General features: G+C 33.9%; 3 protein-coding genes across 6 annotated transcripts; 2 read left to right on the top strand and 1 right to left on the bottom strand.

The window, feature by feature from the left end:
* Positions 1–734: 734 nt before the first annotated feature.
* On the top strand, positions 735–24405 carry LOC114735413 (uncharacterized). 2 transcript variants are annotated; one of them, XM_028923103.1, is made up of 3 exons: positions 735–742; positions 5823–5833; positions 23660–24405. In XM_028923103.1, exon 3 carries the CDS (start codon positions 23704–23706, stop codon positions 24241–24243), a length of 540 nt encoding a protein of 179 aa, XP_028778936.1. In that variant the 5' UTR covers positions 735–742; positions 5823–5833; positions 23660–23703; the 3' UTR covers positions 24244–24405. The 2 variants fall into 2 exon arrangements, with proteins under 2 accessions (XP_028778936.1, XP_028778935.1); XM_028923102.1 differs by lacking the exons at positions 735–742; positions 5823–5833 and having other exon boundaries at positions 23592–24405.
* On the top strand, positions 8238–14603 carry LOC114735412 (protein SAWADEE HOMEODOMAIN HOMOLOG 1). 3 transcript variants are annotated; one of them, XM_028923100.1, is made up of 11 exons: positions 8238–8331; positions 8426–8484; positions 8790–8875; positions 8980–9025; positions 9114–9249; positions 10424–10456; positions 10887–10950; positions 11341–11395; positions 13159–13302; positions 13499–13618; positions 14233–14603. In XM_028923100.1, the coding sequence occupies exons 2-11, from the start codon at positions 8431–8433 to the stop codon at positions 14320–14322; spliced, it is 828 nt and encodes a 275-aa protein (XP_028778933.1). In that variant the 5' UTR covers positions 8238–8331; positions 8426–8430; the 3' UTR covers positions 14323–14603. The 3 variants fall into 3 exon arrangements, 2 of the variants coding, with proteins under 2 accessions (XP_028778933.1, XP_028778934.1); XR_003739265.1 differs by lacking the exon at positions 8238–8331 and having other exon boundaries at positions 8347–8484; positions 13468–13618; XM_028923101.1 differs by lacking the exons at positions 8238–8331; positions 10424–10456 and having other exon boundaries at positions 8347–8484.
* LOC114735411 (casein kinase 1-like protein HD16) lies at positions 16004–21597 on the bottom strand. Its single transcript, XM_028923099.1, has 16 exons — positions 20822–21597; positions 20111–20242; positions 19928–20001; positions 19713–19782; positions 19533–19588; positions 19364–19435; positions 18641–18735; positions 18478–18544; positions 18248–18377; positions 17953–18171; positions 17728–17861; positions 17224–17398; positions 17020–17110; positions 16785–16942; positions 16487–16675; positions 16004–16392 (listed from the first exon to the last, which is right to left on the bottom strand). Exons 1-16 carry the CDS (start codon positions 21206–21208, stop codon positions 16333–16335), a joined length of 2109 nt encoding a protein of 702 aa, XP_028778932.1. The 5' UTR covers positions 21209–21597; the 3' UTR covers positions 16004–16332.
* Positions 24406–26382: the final 1977 nt, after the last annotated feature.

Below are 26382 nucleotides of genomic sequence, written 5' to 3'. Positions count from 1 at the left end.
TAAGCATGGAGTCCGAGTATTCATCTTAATAGGCCGTTCTGCCCATTCATATATATTCATTTGAGTGGTTCTGATTTAATTTAAATTTTTGATATATTTTAAATGATTTTTATTTTAATAGATATAGAGTTTAAAATAAAAAAATCTATTAAAAAAATTATCATTAAAAAAATTGTAGATTAAAAAGTTTTAAATCTTAGCCGTTCATATCAAATTTAGATGATCTAGATTGCATTACAAAGTTGTCATTGTTGTGATATCAAAACCCGGTGTTTATGATCGGTACGTATGTTTTGAAAATTTGCGTGCTTTTAAAAGTCAAATACTCCCTCCGGTCCTAATTATAATTAGGACTGGAGATAGAAGTGGGATTCGCTTTATATTGAGAACTAGTGTGGGATATCACAGTTGTAGTTACACTGTTACAGGGATATTGCAGAAAGGTACTGTAGAACGTAAGAAGGGTACCTTGAACTGATGAATGAAGAGAAGTCCGAGGAAGATGCTGGCGGGGAGGATGTGGCAGTGGGAGGAGGAGGAGGAAGACGGCGGTGCAGCAATGGCAGAAGAGGCAGAGAAGCAGAGAATCACATCCCCATCCCTGTCATTTTCTCTGCTACCGCCGATCGAGGCCATAGCTCAGCACAGCATAATATTAAAGCAGCAGAGCCCGCCATTACTACTGATCGATCGCCAATAACATATAGCTGAGGCCTCCTCTGACCCTATAGAGAGATAGAGAGTGATGATATCGATACAGCTAGTGAGCTCAGATTATGTGGGACACAATAAGACTGATATTAATAGAGGAGGAGGAGGAGGAAGCAGAAGAAGAAGAAGAAGAAGAAACGTGGTGGTGGTGATTGGGGTCCATGTTCACTCGATTCCATCCCCGATCACCTGTTCGGTCCAATGCAATGCTAGAAAAATACCATATGTAATTTTTCAATTTTATCTATCGTTGAAATTAATAATATTGACCCTAAGTATTACTATATTTTTTTTCCTTTTACCTAGGCATAGGTATCTTTCTTTTAAAAGCAATCTTATTCTAAATATTGTTAGGTACTAAATATAACACCTTTTCTGATTCCAGTAGGGATTCGGTCTTGGTTTACTGCGTTATAAAAAATTTAACATCTTTTGCTAGACCCAACTCTTTTTTTATTACTATATGATCCTATTTACAAGAATACAAGGTAACAAGTGAGCATTTTGTTGCCATTAATATAAGCCATTTTATTAAATTTATTATATGAATGTAGCATAATTTTACTCCTAATTTATTGTTGTGTAGATTATAGTATTATTTTTTTAGAAAAAGTGTGTGTATACATTAAATAAAAATAAAATTAAAAATTTATTAATTTTAAAATAGGTTTAAAAAGGTTTATTAAGGTTTTTCTGAGCTGCTAAAACATGTTAGGAATATTTTATAAATAGGATAAAGATAGTATTATATTAGAATTAGAAGCATGCCAAGTGCCAACAACTTGGTGCAATAAAGGATTATTCCGGTGAATCGAAAAAACTGAGTGCAATAAAGGGAGAGGTAATATTGGAAAATATATAAATAATTAATATACTACGTCATCTTTGCCAAATATTTTGAATTAAATAGGTCCTTTTAACTTTGCCCTATAATTAATTAGTATTGGAGGAAGTATATTTAAATATTTGAAGAAGATTTTGTTATGACTTTAATTAAAGTATTTTCTGTTTTTTATAAATGTAATTTTTTTTTAATAATCAATCGCTTAAGGTCAAGTTTTATTGAGATTTGTTTTAATTAGAGTCAAAGATTAGTTAGAGGGTCTGTAGATCTCGCATAACACCTTTTTCATTTTTGCCCTTGCTATTCATGGAGAGTTAGAGTTATCTTCACTCCTCGTTTATATTCCATTTTACATCTCAGCAATTAGATTAAGCAATTTTTTCAAATTTGAAATACAGTTTAAAATAGAAAATATGAGTATGAAATATGGCACCGCACATCAAGAGCCACCGCCACTTTAATTAGCTATATATATTGAGTATTAACCACTAAATATGACTACGTAAATTAAAGTGCTATATTACAATACATCCACTATAAATATAGTGCTACACAAGCAATAATATTAATTAACCAAAGATGGTTAAAAAAGTTAGCAGTTTGCTATCTTGCTTGTAATGTCTTTGCAATCTCAATTTCTCACTCAATCCTCTAATATACTACATATATGAACCGAATTTTCTAATTATTTGGTGCTAAATAAAATAGTCCTTCAATTCTTATCGTAAAAACTACTTAATTAATTTAGATAGATTAATAAAGTTAAATAAATTACTTAATTTTGATAAATGTGACATGATCTTTCTAATTGTTATATAATATTAGATTAATATTAATTTATAAATTAAGAAAATTTAGTATAGAAAGATAATAATAAATACAAGAGATAAAATAATTAATAAGATCTTACATTGACTAAAATTAACTTTCTAATTAGCTCGTATATTTAGTATTGATAGAGTATAAGGTTAGTACTCCTTCCGGTTCAAAATATAAATTAAACTTTTTTAAAAGGTTTGTTTTTTTATAAGATAACATTCACTTTTATCCAAGCATTTAATGAGTTTTTTTTTTCAATTTTACTCATATATTTTCTTTCCTTTTTAATTCATTTATTACATCTTTTACTTATTCTATTTATTAATAAGGGTATATTAGAAAACAAATATATGCTTTATACATTTATTGTTTTAAATTGATTTTAATTAGTTTTTCTTGATAAATGTAATGGATAAAATTGGAAGGAAGTTTTCTGTGAACAGAAAAGTTTCTGCAAATTTGCAGATTCTCGACTGACAACGCAGGCTATCACTGCATCTTTCCCAAAATTAATGTCGAGGATTTCAAGAGAACAAAATTTCAGATGCATTTGGCCACGTACGCCATCGAAATCTCCATTCATTCATATCCATATCAATATCATCGTAGCAATGCTCCTTCCTCGTTTTCCGAAAGAAAAAATTACTATGATTCAAAATATACTCCTCTTATCTTATTTATAAAGCAAAAAGAGAAGGTATTTTTTAGTCTTATTTATAGGTACTGAGAGAAATTTTTTGTATGGATGTATAATTTTACCTCTTATTTATTATTGTGTTGACTTTGTTTATATGAGATATAATGTATATTAAATATGAATAAAATTAGAAAGTCATTAAATTTTAAATGAGAGTTAATGAAATTTAAGACTTTACTTGGTCTGTGTGAAACATACTGGAAGTGCCTTATAAATAGGATCAGAGGAGTAATTACTTACAAAAGTTATGATATCTTATAAATCACTCCCTCATCCCCTATTATAAGATTCATTTTTTTAATATGTTTGTCTCTTTTTTACTCGTAGTTTAATGTATTTAATACATTCTCTTTCTTCATTTATCACTATTACTATCTATTAAGAAAAATTTATTCAGAAGGGCCAATTAATTTAATTTATAAACTATTCTTCCCAAAGTTATTTGTAAAGAGTATATTACAATTATAAAAAGGAAAATTGCATGTATTTTTTTTTTTTCAGTAGAACATTGCATATAAATTTGTCAGCTATATAAAGTCAATTACGGAGGTTACAGGTGTTTCAGACTGGAAAGTCTTCCTCGGATTCAACAATGAATCTTCAAACTGAGTAATTAAATTCCATCGGTTCCCTTTGTTTTGCGTTTTGCAGGCTTCCTTCAAATTGTTAAAATATGGAAACACAGTACTGTGGCCCCAAAATTGTCCCCCCGTACGATCATTTCAAATAGACTACCTCGGCCTTAATATAAGGACCCGTTTGACTTTTGTTCGGTCTAATTATAAGACCCCAATCCATTGTCTCTCATATTTATACATTTTTCAAGATAGTCCTTTTAATAATGACAGTTTTAGCCAATACACTTAATTAGCAAGGATATTTTAGGAATAACAACACTTATTTTACAAATAAATAATTTAACTTACTTCCTTAATCTCCTCAAATAAGTCAACTGGGTCTTATAATTAGGACCGGAGGTTAGTATTATGATATCCTTTAATATAAACGAAATTATTTTAAAAAATATCAATTTTAAAAGATTGAGTTCTTTAAGAAAACAATTTGTGTTAATACAATTTTTAATCCTTAAAATTTGACTTCTTTCTAATTTTGATTCATGAAATTTAAAACTAGTGGTTTTGTTGGTTTTGAAATTTTAATTTTATTTTATTTTATTTGTTTTGGTTCATGAAATTTGAAATCAATGATTTTGGTTCTTGAAATTTGACTCTATTTTTGTCCATCTACAGATCTATTATTGTCCTTGAAATAATGTTTTTGTCCTTAAAACAATGGCTAAAACTAAAATGAAGTAAAATTTTAAGGATCAAAACCAATTTGAGGTTAAATTTCAATGATAAAAGATAATATTAAACATAACCCAAATAATTTTAATTATTAGTAAATATATAACTCTGTTAGTATTTTTTTAACCTTACTCTGACACATATGTTGAGAAATGAGACACAATGTGCTAACACTTTAAGGTGTGGCAAACAACGTCCCCATATTTTTTTTTTATAAGCTATGATGGTTACTTTGATGGATTTACTTTTAGAGTGTGGCTTTGTTGACTCTTTTATACTACCTCTGGTACTTAATATAAAAAATAATTTGATTTTTAATTTAGTCTTAAATATAATATCTTAATTTATTTTGTCTCGCATATTTATCATTTTTTTTAAAGTAGTCTTTGTAATAGCTACACATATTAAAAGTTCTATCAAATGGTAATTCTAATTAATATATATGATTAGTAAGAGTATTTTAGGAAAGATAACATTTATTTATTACAAATAGCTAACTTAATAAAATTTTTTAATCTACTCAAATTAGTTAATTAGCTTTTATATTAAAAATCAAAGGCAATACTTGTTTTATAAAAAATTTCGGTAATTAACGTAGAAAGAAATTAGCTGGAAAATCAAATTTGATCATAAATATAATATAATAAAACATGATGGAGTAATACGCAACTCATAGGTTTTCCCTTCTCTGCCAGCGACGTAACTCATAGTTAGAAATTTTTAATAAACATTGAATTTTAAGCAATAAGACATAACCGGTGCTTTTTGACTCGAATTCATGAATTTGGTGCATCGATATGATTTTCGAAACTTGCTTACTACTCCCTCTGTTGCTTATTATAAGAGACATTTGATGTTTATAGCATGTTCTCATATATAAGAGATACTTAAAAGTCTGTCTCTATTTTTTTATATTGATTTCATATTTACCCCTATTTATTTTGTCTCAACTTATACTCTCTCTTCCTCCACTTCTCTTTATTTTATAATTAATTGTTCTTTCTCATACTCTCTCTCCTTATTAATGGGGGCATTGTTGGAAAAGTATATACTTTTACACATTATTGTCCTCAACTAATTTTAACTGTTTTTTTTATCAACGTAAATTGGTTATTTGCCTCTTATAATAAGGAATGGAGGAGTATTACTTAAACTACTTGGAAACACAGAAGAAAGAGGACACAGGAACAGTCTCTTCAATTTTTTTCACCCTCCAATTCTTTACTTTTTATCATTAGATCATCTTTAAATGGTTAAAATATAATATTGGTTAAAAACTAAAAAGAATATAAAATATTTTAGTAGAATTGTAAAGATGTGAATTATTAGATATTTTAATAATTAAAATTTGTTTATTGTTATTTGATATCATAATAATATTTTTATAAGATATTAAATCTCAACCGTTTAAAGATAATCTAATAATAAGGATAAATAAGCAGAGGGGAGTGGAAGGTAGAGAGAAATGCAGAGGGTTTTATTTTCCAAGGCAGACATATTTCACAAAAAAATTATTGATTTATTAGATGATTAGATCTTTGCCTATTAAAATTTAAGAGTATCATATTATTTTTATATAAATATATAAGAGTCACTTTTTCCTGATATGTTATCTTTAAATGCCTTTTTGTTATTTAGGTGAATGCAACTTCCATCATTGACCATTTTAATATGCTGTATCCCACCCTAAATATAAAATCTAATTTGTACTATAACTTAAACTATATATTTAGAACAAGACGTAGTAATATTTTGTGTAAGCACCCTACACACTTTTCATTGCGGTTTCATTTAGAAAGAAGTTCTTTTTTTCTTTTTTTTTTTTACTCTCCTTTTTCGTGGTGTTTGAATGGTTTGTGGTTAAATATGTGCTTGAATGAATTTGGAAATGATAGGATGACACGAAATTTGAAAAAAATAAATAAAGTAATTGAGTCATAATTATGATTTTGGAGATCCATTGATCCCTGGCAGCATGCAAGTGTACTGAAAAATATTGCAAACTTCCGGATAATTTTTTGTTCGAAAATTATTTCATAAGAGATTAATCACAGATCATTCAATTTATTTTTTTTTCCAATTTCCTATTTCCTAATAACAGTAGTAAAATGACTATTTTTTTCAGTACACTCTTTATTCTATATTGTGTTAAAGCCAACTACAATTTGGGCGAAATTTTATCAAAGTACAAATAATCTAACGATAATTATCTTGAAATGAAAATTGTTAAAATTACAATTTAAGTGAAGTTTTAAAGTCAGTTACCTGCAGTCATCTCAAATTTTAAAATTCAGATAGTACTATGTTTTTTTTTGGCCAACAAATTCAGATACTTGGCATATCGTTTCCTTCGCAAACAAAAAATAATAAATTTGAATCTACACACATATAAAGAACACATAATTTGTAAGTCATGAATCATATAACTCATCGCAAATTTAAAACAAAATATAGGCCAGAGTCTAATTTTCACAACAAATGAGGAAGTAAAAATAATTATGAAATTTTAATTCGCAACAAATGACAAAGTAAAAGTAATTATGAAATTTTAAAGGAAGACAAAAAATTTTTCCGACACATAAGTATTTTTCTATTAAAGGCAGTCTCGTTTAAAGAATTATCACACACTAAATATGTGCATCTTTTTCCATAATAATTTAAACTCTAATTTGTTACGTTATAGAGACTAGTTTTTTCTGCTAATTTCTTTTTTTTTTTGACTTCGCATATTTATCTTCATATTAGAAATAATATTATTTAAGAAACTATCAAATACTAAATATAAGTATATCTTTAAAAAAAAAATTAAATTTTGATTCGTCGTATAATAAGAAATTTGTTGGATTCAACCCAATTGGTTGCTAAACTCAATCTTCTTAGGTGGAAGACAAATTGTGTATCGAATTTGAGGTCCAAGTTCAATACAACTCTTATGGCCCAAGAAGGAAGCTCAATTAGGCCTCACCAACGGGATCGCATGAAACCTGTGAAAGCCATCACGATGACTCAGAGAAAATGATATTCAACAAATTTATATTCATAATCATCAGTTTCCATATGGAAAAAATATATATATATATATATATAATTGATATGAAGTTAATTTGTCAGAATAATAATAAGTTAAACTATTGGTACGGTAAAACTTAATTTTTTTAAATATTAAGTGTAAAGTGTAATATAGGGGCACACTTTGCAGCTTTAAAATTCTTCAATGCAACTTCTTTCTCAATTTTAAATAAAAGTTTTTTATGTTGTATTTATTATAATTAACTAATTCAATGACTTTTTTTACTATAATTGAATTAGGTAAATAAATATTTGATTAAAATTCAATTATTTGAAGGAGGATCGTCTTATAAATAATAATGTATCTATATTTTCTATGGTTTCTCACAAATTTATTTTTAGAATATTTTGCGAGTAGTTGCTATGATTTTTCTCCTGGTAAAAAATATAGTCACAGCTTTAGTTATAAATTTATGAGGATTCTTTTTAATTTTTTATTTCCTCAATTCATTCATTATGACTTTAGTAGTCTCCATATAAGTTTTCTTCCCATTCTTTTTACTCCCTCGCATCGTACTAGTATTTATTTCCGTTATTGGTATTAAGAAAGTACGTTTTTTTTTTTATTTTTATGTTTGTGCAGTGAAAAATAATGACCTGATATAGAAAATGAATCTCCGAATGCCAATAAAATAGAAAAATAAAGATTCAGTCAACCTTACTCAAAATTTACGATGACGTTAACAGTAAAAGATGAAAGTAAATCTCGTTCGCCTAAGAAGAAGAAGAAGAAAAAAAAAAAGACTCTTTTGGGTAAAAAAAATTAAACTCACTTCTTCTCAGAAGTACTTTTTGGTCTTGTCGGATTCCCTCGGGAAGTACTTTGAAAGCCCAACATTCAGTTCAGTCATTCCTTCGTCATCAAGGTCTCCGTCCAGAATCAGGTGATCTAGCAACCATAATTGGTCACTTTCTCTCTCCTTCCTCCTCCAAAGATCTTCGCTTCAACCAAAAAAATATATTGTGGTCTCTTTGCAGCGACGATGGAGGACCTTGGCTCGAAACATTCTTCCCACACTGAATTTTTCTTAGCTGAGGTAATTTCTGTTCACAGAGGGTGAATCAGTAAATAAGGGTTATTCAGAAGACCCATATTATCATGAAAATACATGTTCTATATACGGTCATTTTCTCTCTTTTACATTCACTGTACATTCTGGGTTTTGCCCTGCAATTTCTTTCTTGTTATTCTGACTCGTTAGCTACAATGAGAATGAGATGGTTTGTCTATTCTGTTAATTAAAAGCTTTTATCCCTTGAATTTCTCATGTGTATCAGAAAGGCTTGTACTTCATTGCATTTTGTATATATTGGTTGATCCATAGTGCCTTCCAATTCATAGATGGTGCAATTGGAAAATATCTACAAGGACATGGGAGAAAAATCTGTGTCTCTGGAATTTTGCCAAGGGCTTGCAAAAAGTTTTAGGTGAACTAAGTCATTTCTTAAGTTCAACTTAACTTTCCACAAAGATGATGATGTTGTTTAGTGCTCACCATCCTGTTTTATAATTTGGTTTGCATTTTTTGCAGTTCCTCATCAATCCGTGCTGGAAAAGATCCTATCTCTTGGGAACAGGTTGTCATTGTTTCTTCCTTTTTCTGACCTTCTGGGTTCTATTCATTTTTTTTTTTTTAATTCCCTCTCTGTTTTTCCCGAGTTTCAGGTGCAAGATTGGTTCCGTAACAAACAGAAACAGTCAGAAGCTGAAGTCCCTTCAGTAGCCAACTCGCCGAAAATTGTTGGCTCTTCTGATGCATCTACTATTACTGATGAACTTGGAACTTGTCCAAACCCAAAAGGTTATTTTTTTCCAATCTTTCTAGCATATTAAATGGCTCCAACACGGAAAAGGAAAAGAAACATGTAGATGGAAATTGTTTTTGCTTTGTTCAGATAAGTCAATGGGGCCCTAGAAATTACACTGAAATTAAATGAGTGATGGTAACCCTTATAGTGTCCCTAAAAGGTAAATCGCTTGAGCCTTGAAGAGGCTTGCACAAGAAGCAAAGACCCTAAACACTAAACCCTTTCTTTAGTTAGCGAACTACTCTGCACAGGCATTCCTGATGCTATATGTGTGAAAATTTTCAATTTGCCAGTCTGTACCAATATCTCTGTGGACATGGTTTAGTAATCTGTGCTGTATCTCACCATATGGTTGTGCTGCTAACATGAATATGACTGTTGTGGAGTTACTCTATATGACTATGTCCCTGTCTCATCTTCTTTATCCACTTGATCCCACAGGTACCCATAGTTCAGCTTCTATTACTGTGCAGAAACCCACATTTTTATAGAAACCTCCCAGTGATGGGGCCATTATCATCTCTAAGTACTCCATTGCACCTTGCTACACCAAGTTGCCCCTTAGAAGCTCCATTGAAGCTTGGTTTCATCCATCCATCTTGTTTCTCTTTATTGTGGCTCTGAAATCACATAGGAACTTTATCATTAGAATATGTGAGTATCAATTAAATCCACCTATCTCTTACTTAGATCATGTTTGGATTTATGAGGATGGGGGAAAGGAAAAGTTCGATTTAAATGTAACTCAAGGGGAATGCCTTAATGAAGTCTTTTCTTTAAATTCTCTTCAATGCAAATATGGGTGACCCTTAAATCTGTAAATGTGAAGTCCCATTGTGCCCTCTCATGGTGGTGTTTCCTTTAGGAATAATGGAATAATTAACAAGGGTTTTGAAATTTCAAATCGTACCCACAAACTCCAACTCACATTTATTTTCTGGTATTGAGGACTCAGAATTTTAGAATTATGAGCTTGCCTTTCTCACAAGGCATGCAGGTGCAAAATTTCTGATTGCAGCCTCTTCGTCTAAGTAATGTTGACAACCCATTTGTATTATGATGTATCTTCATTTCCCTTTCATACTAATAGGAGCATTTTAATTTCCATTTATATCATATTGAATTGATTTTTGCTTTCTAATGTAATCACTTCCATTCTAAATGCAGGGGCAAGTTGGGGAGTTGGTTTTGGTCCTAAATGTAAGTCCTTAGTCTCTTTTGTCTCTCATCTTTATTATTTTTTCCCCTAACTGCTGCTATAGTTAGCTTCTTGTATGGTATATATGCTATGTTGATAATACTCTAATGTAAATGATTAAAATGAGGAGTATTTTGGGAAAACTTGCACACTTTTTCTTTTTTAATATACAAATGACTAACTTAATTTCTTTGATGTGAATAAATTAGTTTACTAGCTCTCACAATTAGGATTGGGGGAATACCACTTAACAGAAAGAGCAAATATGTTACCTGGACAACTGTAATTATTAGGCGCCTTACTGTCAAATTGTGATCTTATGATTTCTGTAAATTTTAAATAAACTGAACTAGTGTCTGACATAGTGAGGCAAGTGAAATGACAAGCAATGTAAATTCTCATCTAATAATTATTTTCTAATTTTAATATCAGATGAAAAAGTTCCTGATATTTCAGAGTTAGCATTTGAAGCTAGATCATCAAAGGATGCAGCATGGTGAGAGATTTTCTCCTGGTCGAGTATTTTAGATGTCGAAAAGCCTTGCATTGCTGCATATCTATATTTGAGCTGTTCTGATTTCATTTTGGCTTAAATGAGACTTATATGTGAAAATCTTACCTTTCTTTGTGGCATTTCCAACTGTAATAAGATTCAAGAAAACCAGTTTTTACTTCTCAAGAGAACGGAATCTGTCTATGTTCATATCCTGTTCATGCACTCATCCCTTAGTAGAAAATCCTTCATTATCATTTCCATTGTATTCATAACTCCCATGTGTGGGAACTGTTTCAAGGAATCCTTCCATTGCTTTCCCTTCCCCTAATCCAAATGTACCAGAGTCTGCAAGCAACTTTATCTCATGTTTCTTTGAATTTCCGTTTACAGGTATGACGTTGAGTCATTTATTTCCTACAGAGTTGTCAGCAGCACTGGTGAACTTGTAAGATTTTCCCATATTATAATCTACTTGCTTGTGGATTTCCATTTACATGTATCATGTTGAGTCATAATTGAGTTCCACTGGAGCCTGAACTCAATTGTCTATCTTTCCTTAAACATAATTAAATTGTCATGATAGGCATTTTTTTGTTATTTCTAAAATCGTTTTTTTATTCCATTTTTCATTTCATTCCTTTCCATTCTGTACATCAACCAAGCTCATTAATGAGGCAAGAAACTAAATGCCACATTCTAAAAGTCTAAGGAGATGATACCATAGTATTTTGCTAAATACTAAACGCTGGAAGTTGCTATAGTTCGAAATTGCTCAAAGATGGTGTTGAAGATAGGTGAAATAATTATATTCCTCTCATAAAAAATTACATCAAACGGGCATACCTCTATCTATACAAAAAGATGATTTGCAAGATATAACAGATCAAACTAGAAGATGTTAAATACTCCACCTAAGATCCTTCTATATCTATTTCTCCCTACCAACGAGTGTTCGTGATAGAACCACTTTTGGTACAAAGACCTGTAAAAAGAAACTTGCGAAGATGCAAGAAAAGGGAAATCAACTTTACGATGATCAGAGCATTGACCTTGAGACTCCTAATGTTGAGGAGAAAGAAACAAAGAATTAGAGTTGCTAAAGGCCTGATCTAGGAGAGGGTAGTCTTGGGGACTGTGGATGTTGCTTTTTGATTTATTGTAGTAGTGGTTGGGGTCTCCTAAACAGAAACAGGTCATATTTTGCATTGTGAGTGTGGACTGTGGAGATCAGAGATCGGCCTCTCTAATGCCAGTGGCTTATGTTATGTTCTTGTGAGTTGTTCTGTGATTTGAGCACTAGTTTCTGTTGTTAGAGATATCTGGATGTAACAGGGGAATGGGGTTTTGTCAAACTGATTCGGTATTTTGAAGCATTGGATCAAAACCGAAGGATTTCCCTCATTTATTTCTTCTTCTGTCCTTGTATTATTTTTCTGTTTCTTATCACCAGGGCTACGATAGTTTCCGTTTAATTGTCATGTCATTTACAATTCTATGACAAATTTGAACATTACCCGGGAGTTCTTGTCAAAACACTAAAGTATTCCTTGCCTGCCAAATAGCATCGATCAGAGCGCAGAACATAGCCACCTTTGGTTTATACACCAACCCATGCTTTTGTCTAGTTTGTACAAACATATTCTGCCACACAGATATTCTATAAGAACCAATATCAAAATCAACATAACCCACCAGCTTTTTAAGAATAGCAGTGAATATAGAATACTTAGATAAATGATACAGTGTTTCTGGGTGATCTTGACAAAAGCTGTGAATACCATCTTGCGAAAGATTTAATCATTTTAACTGAATGTTTAGGCAATGTGTATCCACTCCAAACTAGCGACTCAAAGATAAGTGTTAAAAGTTGCCTTGAGGTTGATTTTTTTAATCATTAAACTTGCTTCACTATTGCAACTAACTTTTTAGCTTAAAAACCTCAGATAACTCATGTAAGAGGCTATACTCTTTCCCTTCTTTCTTTTCTCTCTGCAATTCTAGTTGTCCTCCATCTGCTTAAATCTACTAAAAATGATGTGAAGCATCGGGGAACCTCATATACCCACATGTTTGATCCTTCAAAAATCTAATATGATTCTCCCATCAGTTTTATTAGCGGAAGAAAGGAATCATAACCAAATATTTCAAAACATAAAATTGTCAATGGGAAGCTGATTGAAGTCCTTGGATCTTGTGATGCAATTTAAGGAAGTACGTGTACGATATGCTGGATTCAGTAAGAATCAGGATGAGTGGGTGAATGTGAAAGAGTCAGTGCGCGAGAGATCTATCCCATTAGTACCCACTGAGTGTGACAAGGTGAAGGAAGGAGATCTTATGCTATGCTTCCAGGTAACATTTTCCAGTGTCTTTCCTTTTTCTTTCTGATAGGAATTTACCTTAATAATTGTGGCAGCAGTAGATAGTGTCTCTTATTTTAGTGGTATCTTCAGTAGAGTCCTATCATAACCAAGACGGATTTTTGTTTTTTGTTTTTTTTTTCTTTTTTTATATTAGGATTCTCTAAAGACTTTCTGGTCATCAACAGGAAAGAGAAGATTATGCCGTATATTGTGATGCTTGTGTTGTTAAAGTCCAAAGAAGGCTTCATGATGAGACAGATTGTAGGTGCATCTTCCTCGTCCGATACAGCCATGATGACACTGAGGTGATATTTGATGAATATGTTTCCTGTCCTCAAATTGACATGACATCAATGTTCATTCATGCTATCAAACATTTTAGACAAACTTCCCAACCAAACTAACTAGTTTCCCTGTCTTTCACTACTGGTTTGATTCCCCCCCACCCCCTCCCCCATTTGGGGAAATTAATCTTTCGATCTTTATAGTTCTAACTCGATTATAACTCTATTCCTAGACTATAACTCAGCACAACTGAGTCCTTATAGTTTTGATTTGGCTGTGTCTCAGTCTTTGAACTTTGGCTGAATTCAACTTCGTCCCTATAGTTTAACCATCTGAAAAATTAGTCCCTATGTTTTGAAAAATAAAATTGTATATTTCATGGAGTTTATGGACTAAAATTTTAAATTGTTAAAACTATAGGGCTGATTTGCAGTGAATTGAAGTTTAGGGACCCAATTACAACTCAGTGAAAGTTATAGGACTGAGTTGCATCGAGTTAAACTCAGGAAATGAGTTACAATTGAGTAAAAAATACAAAGACCAAAAGATTCATTTTTCTTTTTAATTTTTATGTTGGTTCTCTTGGAATGTTTTTTGCCTCTGCCTTAAGTCTTGAGTCACATGCCTGTGGCAGGAGGTGGTTCAGTGGAACAGGCTTTGTCGTAGACCTACTCAAGAGCAGCCTGTACTCTCCATTAATCCCATTGCAGACTTGTGGGGATGATGATGAGCCAATTGATCAGTCTTATGAAGCCTAAGAGGGCCGATGCTAAGAAAAGAATTGGGAGCTAGCTGCTTTCTGAGAAAAGGGAAAAGGGCAATTAAAAGCCTTGTTAAACTATTAATTCCAATTACAGATATGTAATGATTGAAATTTCATTGAAGGGCTATCAAAAGACATCTCATTTTGTAATGTCTTATCTGGTTTTCCCAAGTGGTTTATCTAGAATTCACAACTGATTATATACAATTTCAGAATTTCATGTGGAATTGATTTGGACTTTTTTCCCTTATGAGCTGTTGAAATCATATAGAATCAGCTGTCAAATTTGGATAATTCACCTGTGAAAATCAGGTGACTACTTGGAAATGGGGATGTCTCCATGACTGGAGCAGTAATTGGAATTAATGATCTCACTGTCCTTAATTGTTAGTTTTTCTTAGCGAATGTCTTATTTATTCAGAGTTTTGCAAAAGAAAGTGTATTGTCAGTAATCTGGTTAAACTATTATTCTATTTGTTGTGGTTTTAGTCAACTTATGATTTTAACTTGACTTTTGCGCTCTAAAAATTGTAATAATAGTTTCAAAATTATTGATTTAGTCCACGGCCACTAGATCCTCTTTTTTCTTTTTTGGCAAAACATCGTGTTGATATGGTAACTATATATTATCATGAGATTAAATATACATTATTCTATGGGAATAAAATGTTTGTATGTACACCCACTCATCCATATGGATCAATAATGTGTTACAGTGAAGTTAACTTCTTGTAAGTAGGTGGTTTTATGCAACTTAAGATAAATAAATTCCCCATCCCTCCAACCCGAAAAAAAGAAATCGAGGAAATAATTTAGTTGAACTGACTGTTTGACTTGTCAAGATGACAAATGATGAATCAAGTCAGTAGCTCAAAAACTATTCATTTTGATTCCATGGTGCAAATGATCAAATTTAATATTTTATAAAATATTAAATCTAAACCATTTGTCTATTTCTCAATCTAAAGATGGAGATGAGATTTTTTTTTTTTTTTAAGAAAAGGAGAGAATGCGAATATGCGATTACAAATGATTCATATGGATCACTTTTGCTTGGTAGGCCGAAGATAAACCCAAAATTACCTGGTAAGGGCTGAAACCCTGTGAAGATCTAGGAAAACCAAGCATGCTGCAAAAACAGGAGCATCACACCGGCAAAACAAAAATTCCTGAACCGGCAACTTTTGGCATCTTTTACGAATCGTACAAATTTTGTTCTTTAGGTACTGTTTGGTCTAGGAAAATGTAAGGGAGGGAAGGAAAAAGAAAATTTAATAAGCTCTACTCAAAAAATTAAAAAAAAAAAAATTTATTCCTCCCCTCACTCTTCAATATAGTGCCTTTCTGGAATCATCCATTTCCCTCCTCCATTGGATTGATCTTCATCCTTGACTACGCGCCTTAGCGTTGAGTATTGTTTTTTAAATTTCGAATATTATCATTATTCCTTCCTGTGGCAATGCAAAAATACAACACCAATTTCAGGAAGAAATTCAATTTTGTACCTTTTTGCACTGGTTTAACTCCAAAAAATGGTGGAGCCATCAACCACACCCCTCACCAACTACCCCCGTTTTTTTCTCTCTCTAGTTTTTTTTTTTTTTTGAAAAGCTTGCCTGGCCACAATTTTAACACTCACAAATGGTGAAAGTCAAAAGTAACCTTACAGGCGTCTAATTGATACCCAGCGGTGGGTCAAATTGATTATGATAACATCTCTAAGATCGGGCTAGGATTTTCATCAAAGGTAATAAATCCTTGTCTGCCAAGCGTCAAAGTGATCAATGGTACAGGACCAGAATCTCCAAGCAATTGGCAACACAGATTTTCCCGTCAGATTTCTACATACAGATAATTAGAGCTAGTCATCAAAACTTCTTGGGCTCTGGACCATGCCATTTGACATACAATGAATGGGGCTTCTCAGGAGGGCAGCCAGAGTCAGCAAATAATAAAACCCAAGGATGCAGGTCAAGACACTGTTCTTCCATAGCAAATAGATGCAATATAGAGGTTCTTTGCCCACTTCTCCTGCAAAAAGCCATCATAAGAAGCTCAAACCAGAGACCCTAAATACCTTCATAATCAGAACCAAAGCAAAAACATCATAAGAATATTGAACTACCTTGACATGTACACTAGGAAAAGACGAAGTTCTAAGTGTTTCCTGTGTTTCATCCGCAGGTTTCCTCCTAGGCACACTCAGGACAAATGCTGCTTGATCCCAAGTTGCTGCGGTTGCTGTGATACGGTATCCATAATCCCAGCGTTTGTGAATCCCTTCACTGGGATAAAGAAAATCTAATTCAACCACCTGAAAGGACATAAATACTTGAAGAGTTGATTATTTATGCTACCAAGATGCATATTTTGGTTTGGGGGGGGGGGGACCCAATAGATGAAACTCTTGTCCAAAAGATAACCTGATCAGAAAAGCCTGCACCACGAGACATGACTACTGCCCATCTGCTGCCAGCAGTGGCCATTGCCGTGACATAAAAGCCCTCCCTCCATTTTTTGTTTATCCACTTGAATGGAAATGAATCACTCACTTTGTAGGACTGCTGTACAAACTGTGTGCCTGCATTCCACAAACGAAGTTAGGGACCAAGTCAAAATTGGTCAAAGCACACAAAAAAGTATGCCAGAACAACTAACCCTTAGACATCACAACTAACGAACTCCCATTTGTAGCTCCAGCTATGGCACTTATATAGTAATTTTTTTCCCACTGATCCATTATCCATTCCTTCAAATACATGAAAACAAAATTACTTTCCAATAAACAAGAAAGAGATAAAGAAAGTAACGTTTCTAGAGGCACAAAAACCTAGTGATAAATCATAAGCAGACTGAGATTACCTTGTGGAGAAAAAAGGGCGAGAGTTCATAGACTTGGGCAGAAAAGCCAGTTCCCGCATCCATGATTAGGGCCCACAGGTTCTGACATGAAGCCACGCTGCTAATATATAACCCATCCTCATTTCCTTTCTCAATGTGCTGGGACAGCCTTGCATCTGCCACATTGTAATGATATCTACAAAGGAAAAAGAAATGTTACATGGAAAAGAGTTCCCCAATATCAGACACAGTATAGGAACGGGAAATTCTAAGCATCTATTTCTAGATCAAATCTGATGGGGAAGTTGATGAACATAGAATGAAAAAACACAGGAGAGCAAGCAAATTCCCACAGATGCTAATATCCCTGTACACCGTCAACATTACAGGGGGGAAAGCTCAGTGTCTCACTGCATTTGTATAAGCTTTATATTCTTTGTTTGATGATCAGATCATTGCATGAACTTTCAAGGCACAAGTGCATTCTTAACCCAGAATATTTAATGGCTCGACAGCTTATATTACCTTTGTTTCATTGGTCTGCGAGCATTGTAAACACTTATCCATTGTGTTGCTGGCATACCCATGCGGATCTTCTTTTTAGGTTGTTCATCATCCTCTTCTTCCATGGCCAACCGACCTCTCTTATGACCAATTAGCTACAGCAGAATTGAAAAGAATATTACATTCACAAAGGACTGCAAACTTCAAATGCATATGACACGAGGAAGGTCATGGCAAGATCAATACCTTTTGTGCACCTTCCGTATTAATTGGCCTAATATCCGGATTTGGACCAACAATGCCATCAAACAGAGAAATATATTTTGCATAGTTAGGATCTTCATCGAACTTCAAGTTCACCACATGTTCAACAAACTGTCTAAAAGGCTGGGGGCAGAAGCAACATAGGCTCTCCGGAGAAGTTCCCATCTTCTTTTTGCAAACAAGGAACCCTTTGTTTTCTCCCTGAGAAAAACATGTTAACAACTGATATTCTGAACATATATTGATAGCAAAAGGATATTTCTCAGACATGTCCAACCTGATACCCCTGCCAAGGGAGACGACCTCGAAGAAGGAAAATCAGTGTGTAAGCAAGTGATTCTAGATCATCCCTTCTGCTGCCAGTTCTTCCCAAGTGTGCATGCACGCTTGCATATCGAACAGTACCCCTAATAAAAACAGAATATTATAATACAAGAAGCCATAAGTTTACAAAGAATTGAGCGAAGTAAACTGCATAAAAAAGATTGTCTGAACCAAATTAAATACCTGAAAACATCTGGGCGTTGGTCATATTCCACATGCATACCCGTTGTGCTATCCCTCCATCTAGTAGCTGTTGGCTCAAAATCAGCAAAGTTATGAAAAAGGTGTAATTAAATGCTCCCATAAAAATAAACATAAAAGATAGCTACTTAGATAATAATCGCACCTAACCCAAGATCAACAAGAAACAGCTTTTTTTCGTCAGGGGTCCCAGGTGGACCAAGCAGAAAATTTTCAGGCTTCACATCCCCATGCACATACCTGTCACAAGGTATAGTCATCAAGTTTCAGAATGATATTTTCCTCTACTAAGCAGAAAATATAAGAGGATGGCTCTATAAGAAGAGTTATTCCCAATATGATACGATAAAAGAAAAGAACAAAGTAATTTTAAAGCAACATGCAGTTGTAAAACTATGAGCGGACTACATAACCCCCTCATGTTTACTTCCAAAAATCCATAGGCCTACTTAATCCTGGTTCTATGGTTTGAAAGATATATAACCTCACTGCATCAAAAATTAGACAGATCTTCCTCCAAACTATAAACCAACATTCCTTTCTATCATACCATAAAGGAAGATCCATGTAGCTAATTCAAATCTCGGCAAAACTAATAAACAAAACTCGTTCTCACAATAACGGAGAAAACTCTAAATTGAATACCTCAACCAGCTTACAGAAAAAAGTTTCAGAAGGGAAAAGGAAAAATTTCACCCATCCCCATGCAAGAAACTATCACAGTTCCAACTCATTATCAGATAATAGAATTGGCTCGACAAGTAAACACACTATCAAGAAGACCCAACCCCCTCCCCTTCTCAATTTATTTAGGAAAAGAAAAAGTTACAAAAAGAAGACTGTTTGCAGAGAAAAGTCAGGGAATTACCCTCGAGAGTGCATCTTTTCCAATATAGATATTGCTTCAATGGCAATACAAGCAACCATTTCAGTGGACATTCTGGATTTGACAAAAGAATGTAAGCTGAGTAAGTAACCGTCAAAAGGCACACGTCTCAATAAATAATTGATTGATGACCGAGTTTTAGAAAACTCACGTGTGAGAGTTATTATTCCAAACATCCCATAAGCTAGGTCCCAACATATCCATAACCTGAAAGCATTAAGGTCTTGAGTTAGAAACCCAGTGCTCACATGGCAAAATCAGATACAAGGAACATTGGAATATTTTAAAATATTTACAACCAATCAACAAAGAATATGTCTAAGCAGCATACCATGACATAATAGTCACCTTGCCTTCCCTTGTGGTGTACTCGTGGCACACCATGACTTCCACCAAGAGTACTGTGCAAATAGAAAATTAGACATGGGATCAAAAAACACACACCCAAGACATGCTTTAAAAACCCCACACACCCAGACCACCATAAACATAATAAAGAAGTGAAACATAAAGGGAAAAGCCAAAAGGAGTAATAACAATACCCACTTGTACACTTGCCACTCATATGGCGGTCCATAGTTACATCCTTTACTACTTCTATGCTCAAATTTTAGGGCAACCTGAGAGAAAAAATAACGAACTGAGAACTTCCAAATCCAATGATTAAATTAAGGAATTTAAGAAACAGGAGATATAACTTATCACCCAATACTGTAAAAGAGCCTATACCTCTACAGCTCCAGGTCCGGTCCTCTCATTCATATTTACACCAGAAATTCGTCGACCAACATACACTTGTCCAAATCCACCCTTACCCAGTTTTCGCTCAATTTTATACATAGGGGAGCCACCAACCTGAACCTGTACCCAGAGAAGAACATTAGTTTAGCAATTAAAAAATTTACAAAACCTACACATGCTGCATCACCAAAGCTATTTAGGTATGTTAGAAGAATGTCAATATGTCATACATAAGTTATTAAATGGAAAGTAAATCTAACATGCTAAAGGGCAAACCAAAAATAAGTACTTTCCAAAATGACCAATCTCTAATTATTTTACTGACCATCCCAAACAACCAAGATATCCTCCCGGTTTGAATAATCAACTGCATGCAGGCGGCTAAACCCAAAGGTAAGGCCTGTTTACAGCCATCTCCTAATAACATCTATTTCTTTCATGCTACTTTAAAGAATTCATTTTTCACTCTCAAAATCATTTTTTTTCATTTAATCTTCTCTTCCATTCTATATATCAAATGGCTTAAGCTCAACATTACAGTATCCTACGAAGGAATAGACGATGTTGGCCATCTCGTCAAGAGACTTACGTTACTCTCAACACCTATCACATGTATGCAACAAGAATACCAACAAAGTTCAAAGAAAGTTAATATGCGTACGAATTTATTAATAATCAGAACGGCGGGAAAAGCCAAACCTTCTCAGGAAGGGGAGCGGTGCTCCCCTCATCTTCACCGGCATTGCCCTTATCATTGCTCCGGGCTCCACTATCGTAGTCATCCATCTGCTTCTCCCCAACCTCTTCTCTCTCCGCTCCACCAGCAGCAGCTTCACCAGCACGAACAGCTTCGTTCAAACCCTTGATCTCGTCCTCCTTCACCGGGACAGCTACCTTCTCATCGACCACCACCTGCTTATGTTGTTTGTTAGCCTTAGGCTCAGCTGCCGCCGCCGCCGCCGCCCGCCGTCCCCTTGTTCTTGTTGCAATTGCCTCCCCCTCCTCGATCAACGGATTAGGTTGCTGCTGTTGCTGTTTCTTTGCTGCTGCCCGGCCCCTGCGCACTCCACTACGCAGTACCGGCATCGTTCATCCTTCAAATCTCATCCTCCTCTCAGGAATACCCGGATGAATGTCAAAAATTAGAAATTTCTCGCCGTACAGACACAGTTCTCTTCCGATCACAACCCACCGAACCCAAAAAGCGCAAAACCGACATAAATCAAAGGAACGACTTCAGACAAAAGTTCATATCAGACCTTCACGAATTTGGCCGAAAATCGCAACAGAAAAGGAGGGAAATCAATATCAAAGCAACTAACAAAATCAGCAATCCAAATTGCGATCCTATCTTCCCGAATATCTAGAACACCGCGAATCTTTAAGCAGTTGATCGTGGAACTCGAGTTAGGGTTTGGAAAGAAATCGAACACTGTAGCAGAGGAGCAATCGACGGGAGAGAGCGAGTGGCGGAATGCTTGTGTACTTTGTGAGACATAGAACACAAAGTTCGATATTTTTTTCCTGTAAAAAATAATTGGAATTTACGAATTTTCGGTAAATTCAGAAGATATTGCTGTCACCTTTGGATCCGTCGATTGGGGGAAATTAGGCGGCCAGATTAGGGTCCAAAGAGAAATTGATATTTGGAGAGAAATATGAAAATACGAAAGAGGAACTGAAATTACGAAAAAGGGCTCGGGGATGTGATCTCCTGATGCACTACGAACCTAACGGGGCTACAACGCACAAGTGGAGATAAATCAGTGGTGTGATCGTTAATCCGCCAACGAGATGCTTTCCTTTCGTTCTAGACCCCGCCCCACCACGAACAGACGTAAATTATAAAAAATCAATTAGCTAATGCTAATTTGAAATTGTTTATAAACAGATTTTTAATCATGATAAGAAAATTTTTAATTATAATTTATGAACAATATGAGATAAATATATGAAAAAAATTTTATCTCACCTTATATAAAATATATTTATATGTAATTTTAAATGCTAATCTAAACATAGCCTTAAATTTAGTTTTTTAAGTTCGGCAAAAAATTTAGTTTTGGCCAGTAGTCTTTAGTCTTATTAATAAAAAGTGATGACTTCATAAAATTTATATCGTGGCTCTGTAATAAGCATGCATTATTAACATTTAATTGCAGATTAAAATTAAGATGTGATTAAATTAAAAGTTGATACAAATTGAGATGATGACACGTGTTTAACTATTTTAGCAGAAGATATTAACATATATGGCAATGGGCTTATTGAACCAAAAGCCCAACCCAAACACTTTGAATGCTTGGAACGGCCCAATAATAGACAATTGAACAGGCCCATTCTGCATGAGCGAAGAAACTTCTGCAACAATTGAAGTATTCACCTTTGTAACAAAAAAAAACCATTCGCCTTCCTTCCTTCCATTTTTCCTCTCTCATTCAAACGGCGACAGATTTCTTTCTCCCTCCATTTTATCACTGAAAAGGAAAAGTATTTCATGGACTATTTTTTTTTCCTACTAAGTATAAGTATCCTCTTATTAAAAGCAATATTGTCAAGACATTATCGAACACTGAATATTGGCACTTGTCCTAATAAAAGTAGGAATCTTGCTTTCTTGTATTTGGAGGAACTAACTTTTTAATAAACACAATCCCTCTTGGTGTTTCATGAACTATCTTTTTTAGAAATATATATATATATACACACTCACAAATCTCAAGTACGATATTTAAATAGAAAGAGGTTCCAAAAAAAATCACATTTACATGTTAAACTTGCATATTTATAAGTCAAATTTAACAATTCATGTTAATAAACTAAATTGACATTTTGACAAGTTAAGTTGTATTATTTACGAGTCAAAAAAGAATGAGACTTTTTTTAAAATTATGTTTGGTTTAATATACATAAAAAAATAAAATTAAAAAAAACAGAAGGAAAAAAAAAGACAACTAAGAATGGAAATAGTGTCATTTATACGGGTTCAGTTTTGTTCCCAACCTTCCATGTAGTTTTTTTTTTTTGTTGATAATCATTTGATATATATGAAACCTGAACTAAAATTGTTTCGACGAAAAAACAAACAAAATTTAAGTAGGGAAATGTTTTTTAAAAAAAAACTGCACTTGGCATGAAGAAAATGGAGGCGAAAATTTAATGAGTTTGATTTAAAAATTAAAAAATAGAATTATAAAATTTTAATTAAAAAAGTAACAAAACTTAATTAAAAGCTTTTTTTTTTTTCCTTCAAATTTTTAAATCAAAATCATGAAAATTTTCCTCCCTTACAAATCAAGCGCCAGGGTAACACGGAAGATATATGCAGCCACAGGTTACTTTAGGAAAGTGGGTAGATGATTGAGTATACCACAAGGCCTCCTCCAACCTCAGCTCCTAACCTTCCTTTTCCGCATTATATATACCCCCACCCTTCCCCCTCTCCTCTTCAATAATTCATCTCTTCCTCTATCTCTCACTTCCAAACACTCTCTCTCTCTCTTCAATAATACAGAGAAATGGAAAACAATCTGCCAGTGATATCAAAGAAAGTGGGCAGCATAATACATGTCCTCTTCTTCATGCTCCGAAAAGGCTTCACCAAACCAAAACTCTTGATGAACCTCAACCTCATCCTCAAACGTCCCCGCAAGCTCGCCGGAAAAGCCATCGCCAATCTCATCTCTCACCACCACCACCACCACCATGGCGCCGCCGCCGCCTCCCACGACGCCCAGTTGCAGCTCTCCACCCCCCGCGGTGATGAGTACGAGTTCAGCTGCAGCAACACTCCCAACTACAGCTTCTTCTCCAAACGTGATCCATGTCAGTTCTTCGCGTGTGCTCACGCGCCACTCACGCTGGATGACGACACGGCGGCGGTTAATGATGCTCTTAAGGTGGCGTTGGAGATGGTCGGTGACAAAAAAGGGAAGGATGTGGTGGTGGAGGCGTCGCCAGCACTTCATTGGTCTGGGCGGACCCGGGCGGTGAGAAAGGTGAGGATCACGGACTCTCCGTTCCCGGTGACGGACGGCGACGATGACGGGAAGCATCAGGTTGATGAGGCGGCGGAGGTGTTCATAAATATGTTCTACAAGGAGCTGAGGACGCAGGGTTGAGCAATTTTGGACACGCTGCTTTGTTAAATCTTAGTAAACTATGAGAAATTAATTAATAGTAAAATATGAAGCTTATTTGGATACGTTAGACGATAATTATCCCAGCTCAGTTTTCACCTTATGTACGTTGGGATTTTGATTTCAAGTTATTACTATTTCTGAAATATATATATGTATTTGTACTTTTAATTATTTTTCAGTCAATAAGTAAAAAAAATGAAATGCGTGCTTTGATACACTGTTGGCATCTCTCTGAACTTATTAGCTTGTTGAAGAATTGTCTGTGTTCACCAAATCATTCATCTTCGCCCTTCATCCATTTGGTCTTGATGGGATCGATTAAATTATTTAGGAACTTTTGGGTTCTTTAAGAATCACAGCCATCGTACCTTAAAGAAGACAACAAGATATATTAATTCCGCCATTGCCGATTTCATTGCCTTTTGAATAAGCACTTCGTAGCTCCGTATGCTTTTATTTAGTCTTCTAAGTTTAGAATACAAAACACAATTTGGCAAGTACATTTGCTAAAGTACTAGAGAAAGAGAGCAATCGCACTTTTCTAATTTCTAGCCGTTATATCTAAACTAAACAAACTACTTAGCCCCCAACAAAATAAATTATCCAATTATAAATTAAACAGGAGACCATGCCGTCTATTATTGTCAGTGATCGATCACACACTTTGAGCTTGCCCTAATTAAGGTTCGCTCTGTAATCAACATAATTAACTACCTCCAAATTTTATATACTTGACAATATATTAATTATGATTCAAATACAAATATAGCTAGATTTCCAAAGTTACGAGTATTTAGTATCAGTTGAAAAAAAGCTTACAAATAACCAGTGAGGATTAGGTTTAGTACAAATGGCTAGTTCCTCATAATATGATAAATAAATGTTCGAATTGAGTTACCTACATTTAGTGCCCGACAATACCTCGAATAAGATGATACTCATACGGAACCAAAAAAACAAAAAGCTTAATTACAAATATGTCGGAATAAAGCTATGTGTTTGGTATGCAAGAAATTTTTTTTCCAGCTACCATTACTATGAACCACATGCTGCCCATTCCACAGTTAGGTCAATGACACCATACATTAAGGAATAACATTCGAGAAGTCATATTTGCCCCTTATTTGCTTATAAAAAAGTTATACTCGGATAATTTGCTCAATCTAAACTTCAATTTCTTCATTTTCCTTATAGTTCTACTCTATCAAAGAATGCATTTCAAAATTACTCATATAATCAGCATGACATGAAATTATAAGTAATATTATTCCATTCTATTATTTTATATAACTCTTATCACTAAAAAAAACATTTTGCAGCAATTCAAAATAACCGCTACTAATTGATTCATTTGTAGTGATTTTGTAATAACCGTTACTAGCTTAACTCTTGAAGACTAGATGAATGTGTAGTGTGTTCGTGTGAAGTGATTATTCTAAGTATGATTTACATATGTGGTTTTCATAAGTCATACGATAAATGTGCTAAATTAATAGAGTATATGAGGCGTATGTTCTGAATATTCGAATGGGGGAAATTAAAACTTATATCAAAGATACTAGCTAGGCTTTGGCACATAATCAAACACGCACGGTTCGTTGGCGGGTTTTGAAAATAAAAATGAAACCAACGTTTGAATTATAATTGGACCCAACCTTTGCTTGTGGGCCTAACAGGAGAAAGCTTAGCATCAAAGAAAACGAGCTTTTTTTTCTACGTAATATCTTTTCTAAAAAGTCATCTTCTTCGCTCCTTCATTCATTAGCCATATGATGCTTTTAGCCTTTTAGAACCAGTCTTGCGAACGTCATATTAATTTAACAATTTATTCTCTTGGTGGCTAGAGATTGAAACTCTTTTAGCTATCACTCCGAGTATTATCAAATCATTTTGAACTTGATACCGCTTATTAGAGACCGAAACCCTTTTGATGCAACATAAAAGAGTTAATTAATATTGTATAATTTTTTTAAAAAAAAATTATACGCTGTTTGGCTTTGTAAGTTACTATTATTGTTGGAAAATGTATAATTTTGTAATTTCTTTGAAGAAAATATCTTGCAGCCAGCTTGTCCTTTTCACTTTCCTTAAGCATGCGCAGCTCGTGGACATTATATG

Source organism: Neltuma alba, unplaced genomic scaffold (genome assembly GCF_004799145.2).
Source record: "Neltuma alba isolate B1F8T4 unplaced genomic scaffold, ASM479914v2 tig00013207_pilon, whole genome shotgun sequence".
Taxonomy (NCBI): Eukaryota; Viridiplantae; Streptophyta; class Magnoliopsida; order Fabales; family Fabaceae; genus Neltuma; species Neltuma alba.
This window is presented reverse-complemented; position numbering and strand designations above follow the sequence as displayed.